Source organism: Cupressus sempervirens, chromosome 11 (assembly GCF_028749045.1).
Source record: "Cupressus sempervirens isolate cs-2001-9-10 chromosome 11, ASM2874904v1, whole genome shotgun sequence".
In the NCBI taxonomy this organism is placed as follows: domain Eukaryota; kingdom Viridiplantae; phylum Streptophyta; class Pinopsida; order Cupressales; family Cupressaceae; genus Cupressus; species Cupressus sempervirens.
Window position 1 is genome coordinate 783,390,491 of NC_143128.1, and position 4,153 is coordinate 783,394,643.

Here is a 4,153-nt window from a genome sequence, read left to right on the forward strand (position 1 = left end):
AATAAATACTACTTCATCAATATAATTTTTAAAGAAGCACCTCTAGAAATTCGAACCTTGATAAATGAATTTGATATCAAATATCATCATTCTCATCAATTATACTATACTACAAGGACAACCATTAAACATAACTTTAAAATCACCTTCTGCATCTAAAATTTTGCTTAATTCTAGAAGTGCTTACTCTTCAGCTCATGCACCGACTAATAATAGCTTTGTTCACCACTCATGCAGTAACTAAACCCAAGCTTCCTTTGTAGCTTCATACAAATGAAATTGCCCGATACATGGATGAAAAGTTGCCAGGGTGATCAAATATAAGCGTAGAGAATGAGGAAATGAAAGTGGCTGTCCGGCAAAATTAGAAATCTATCAATCTAAACATAACAAGTTAGCTTTGTTCACCGTTCATTGATATGTTTAGAACAAACAAAAGCAATGCATTAAACTTCGCAATATCAGAATGACTTAAATTACTGGACTTGATCCTTATTCAAAAAGATGAGCTTACATTAGGTGATTCTGAACGAGAGACTTCGGTTCTTCACAACGCAGAAAGAAGGCACCACAACCAACTTAATAAAATTAGCAGACAGATTCTTCAGATAAAGTTGAGGGTCTTTGAAGAGATGAAAGCATGGGGTTTAACTAGAGGATCCATTAAAAATCCTCTATCCCTTGGGGCCAAACTTGGCTTTCAAGGATCTGACCTCCTTTTGACTAAGATGAAAAGCTTTCTGAAGAAGATGGTCCTCAATGCCTGATCCAAAGACAGTGGAAGGAAGCTTCAGCGTTCCAGGGTTCTCGCTATTGAATGTTCCCACCAGCACAGCAGGCCCGTGTCCCACATTCATCTGAAAATGCACCAACCCTCTTGGAAAAACCATCAAATCCCCCTTCTGAATGACCTTAGCATATAGCTTGTTTTCTGAAGTGATAAACCCACAATACAAGCTTCCCTCCACAACATACCCAATCTCAGTGGCTCTGGGATGGAGGTGAGGTACATTCAACCCCCCTTTCTTAAAATCAGCCCTCACAGCTGACATACCTAATGTGTTCAGTCCATGAAATTGCGTAACACTCACAGATGTACCAGCAAATCCAGTGCTACTATCAGATACATTTCCTGCCTCCCTTATCCCCTCGTACACAAAGTCATCCACACTCACCTCACTGGGGTCCTTACACGGCATTCCATTCAGATTGAGATTGAGCTCGTGTGTATTATTTGGCTGAAGAATCTTTCCCACACAGAAATCCTTCAATGGATCAGGATCTGCCACTACAGCGTGAGCAATCATAAAAGCTATTATTACGGCTACTACTATTTGGTACTTCAGGCCACCCATATTCAAGCCTTCAATGTCAGCAAAATGTTCAGCGCTTCTTTCAGGATTTGTGACAAAGGTTTTATGGTTTGTGTCTTCTGTATTATAAGTTGAGTGGTTGAATCAGACACTAACACATCGATCTTTTGACGCAAGAACAACTCCACTCTAACATTCAATCTATAGAATTCATAGCCCAAAGTGGCTTATCATGAGCCCATGAAAGCAGTGCCTTCCCTTAAGTAAGGCCTTGGTTTCCTTACACCTGCCCTGTTCCACAAGGCTAATGATGTTCTATTGAAATTTGTGCTCTTGACCTGACTCCATATAGGCAGGCGTGGAATAAAATCCGTGTCTTAACAAATGCTATGGTTAGTAGCTGTCCAGCATTGTATTAATTGCACAATAATGTTTGCAGTGGATGTAAATTCACGTCTTTTTATATGTCATGTCATCCTCAATCTGTGACTATTCCAATTGGCGTGTCTTGACATGAAACCTTGCCCTCCATTACAATAGATTTTAATGGTCTGTCAGCTGAGATTTACACGCTCTGCTTGGCTAACGACATATGAAAAATCACAAAGGTTCTCATTGCTTCAGTCTTTTCTGCAAAAAGTGCTGTCTCCCCACTCAAATTTTAATGATGTGTGAACTCATTTTCCTGAATGATAAGACTTTATCACTATTCAAATTTTGCAATTGACGCCACCACACATCATAATTCAGCATCGAATTTGAAGTTCCTCTGTTTTTCTTGGTTTTCTTTCTTTCCCTTGAATCCACCCATGATTGAATATGGGTCGTAGAAGCAAAGTTAGGCTTGCCGGCTCTATGATGTGTATTCAACGTCATCAGGTCTCAAAATTTTTATCGAAAAGAACTAAAATTTAATAAAATATTCCTCTCCCATCATTAGCTGAGTTGAACCTTTTGTCATGTTTGATTGACATCTGTACTAACAGGGCGTGAGAATCTAAGTTGGCACGCCAAGTGATATTGCTCATGAATTCAACCAGGGTAATGCATGATACAAACCCAATGAAGAATCAGAGATCGGAACAGTAGCAGCTAAGCAGAGTGAGAATGACTGGACATTGAACCCCACATAACAACAAATTAAAAAACATGCTAAAGCATAAGCATTATGATGCAATTACTACAACTCTGGTTAAGATGTGGAAAAGCCGATGATCAGATGGGAGCAACGCCATGATTCTAAAACCATTAACCTGGTTGGGCCATGGGTAGCCGTAGACCTATAAATACAATATATCAGGAAGCTGTTAAAGCCCAATCGGAAGCAATTCTAGTCCTTGAATGTTTTGGTAGATGACTGATGTTATTGGAACTCTGTTTTGCATATAGACAAAAGGCGTGTAGAACACAATGGCTAGTGGGCAGATGAGTTGTTTGATCCAGCCATTTATTGTAATTCTTGTTCTCGTGGTTTCTGTAGCGGCAGATTCTGATCCTCTTCAGGATTTTTGTGTGGGAATGCTCAAGCAAGGCGAAACCCAGAGCATAAATCTTAATGGATTGCCCTGCAAGGATATGAGGGAGGTAAATGTGGATGACTTTGTATACGAAGGAATAAGAACGGTGGGCAATGTATCTGCTACTAATACTGAATTTGCTAGCACATATGTGACTGTTGCCCAATTTCCTGGTCTTAACACATTGGGAATGTCGGCTCTGAGGGCTGATTTTGAGAAAGGGGCAGTAAATGTGCCTCACCTTCATCCCAGAGCCACGGAGATGGTGTATGTGTTGGAGGGACGAGTGTATTGTGGGTTTGTCACCTCACAAAACAAGCTATACGCCAGGATTATTCATAAGGGGGATCTGATGGTGATTCCGAGAGGTTTGGTGCATTTTCAGATGAATGTGGGACGTGGGCCTGCTGTCCTTGTGGCGACATTCAATAGTGAGAATCCCGGAACCCTGAAGCTTCCTTTCACTCTGTTTGGATCAGGCATTGAAGACCATCTTCTTCAGAAAGCTTTTCATCTTAGTAAAAAGGAGGTCAGATCCTTGAAAGCTAAGTTTGGCCCCAAGCCCTAGAGGGTTTTTATGCTGATTACCTGATTTGTTATTCATACTGAGTCTTCGTCTGGCCAAAGATGGAGACTTTATCTGAAGAATCTGTCTATTAATGTATATGGTCGCATGTCTTATAGATCTCTCCTGATACTTTTCAAGTTCTCTAGTGAAGTATCAAAGGCCTGGATCTTGTAGAACATTGTCTGTTATATGGGATAAGTATTACCATTTAAGATTCATCCTTGCCTTGCCAAGCGCAATCCATCGGAAGGCAAATTACTTATGTTTTATACAATAAAACAAAGGATTTAAAGCCATTTCGCCGAAACATAGTTACTAATGGTGTTATAAATGTATGATTGAGATTTAGCGGGTTTTATCAGTTCTTCAATTTTGGTACAGCCTAACTAGTGAGCCTTAATACAAGGGAATTTGTTCTGCAAATGATGGTTTTATTTTACAAATTCGCATTGCTCTGCATTTTATTATGCCAAGTCATTCCAGGATAATTTGATCTCCAACTTACGCAAGCCTTAGATTGATAAATGGGAGATTATTCTGTAATCCAGTGCTGGGCTCTCGATGGGACGGGGGCCACTTCCTCAGCTCGGCTCATAATTGGATAGCACCAAGGATAGTAGACCAGAAATCATGGAGTTAAAAGTACATCAATCTTCGCTCTAGAATATGGTGATGTGATTCAAAAAGATTAAATCTGTTGTCAGATGTTTTTAGACCGGTGAAAATTGAAAATTTATAAGTTTTTATATTTCTCA

General features: G+C 39.8%; 1 protein-coding gene and 1 pseudogene across 2 annotated transcripts; one reads left to right on the top strand and one right to left on the bottom strand.

The window, feature by feature from the left end:
• Positions 1-467: 467 nt before the first annotated feature.
• Positions 468-1,773, bottom strand: LOC149531922 (RmlC-like cupins superfamily protein). Its single transcript, XM_089809171.1, has one exon. The coding sequence runs from the start codon at positions 1,353-1,355 to the stop codon at positions 675-677; it is 681 nt and encodes a 226-aa protein (XP_089665297.1). The 5' UTR covers positions 1,356-1,773; the 3' UTR covers positions 468-674.
• Positions 1,774-2,325: 552 nt separating this feature from the next.
• LOC149531923 (germin-like protein subfamily 3 member 2 pseudogene) lies at positions 2,326-3,705 on the top strand (annotated as a pseudogene). Its single transcript, XR_016358532.1, has one exon. The product of XR_016358532.1 is annotated as a germin-like protein subfamily 3 member 2 pseudogene (transcript).
• The last annotated feature ends 448 nt before the right edge of the window (positions 3,706-4,153 follow it).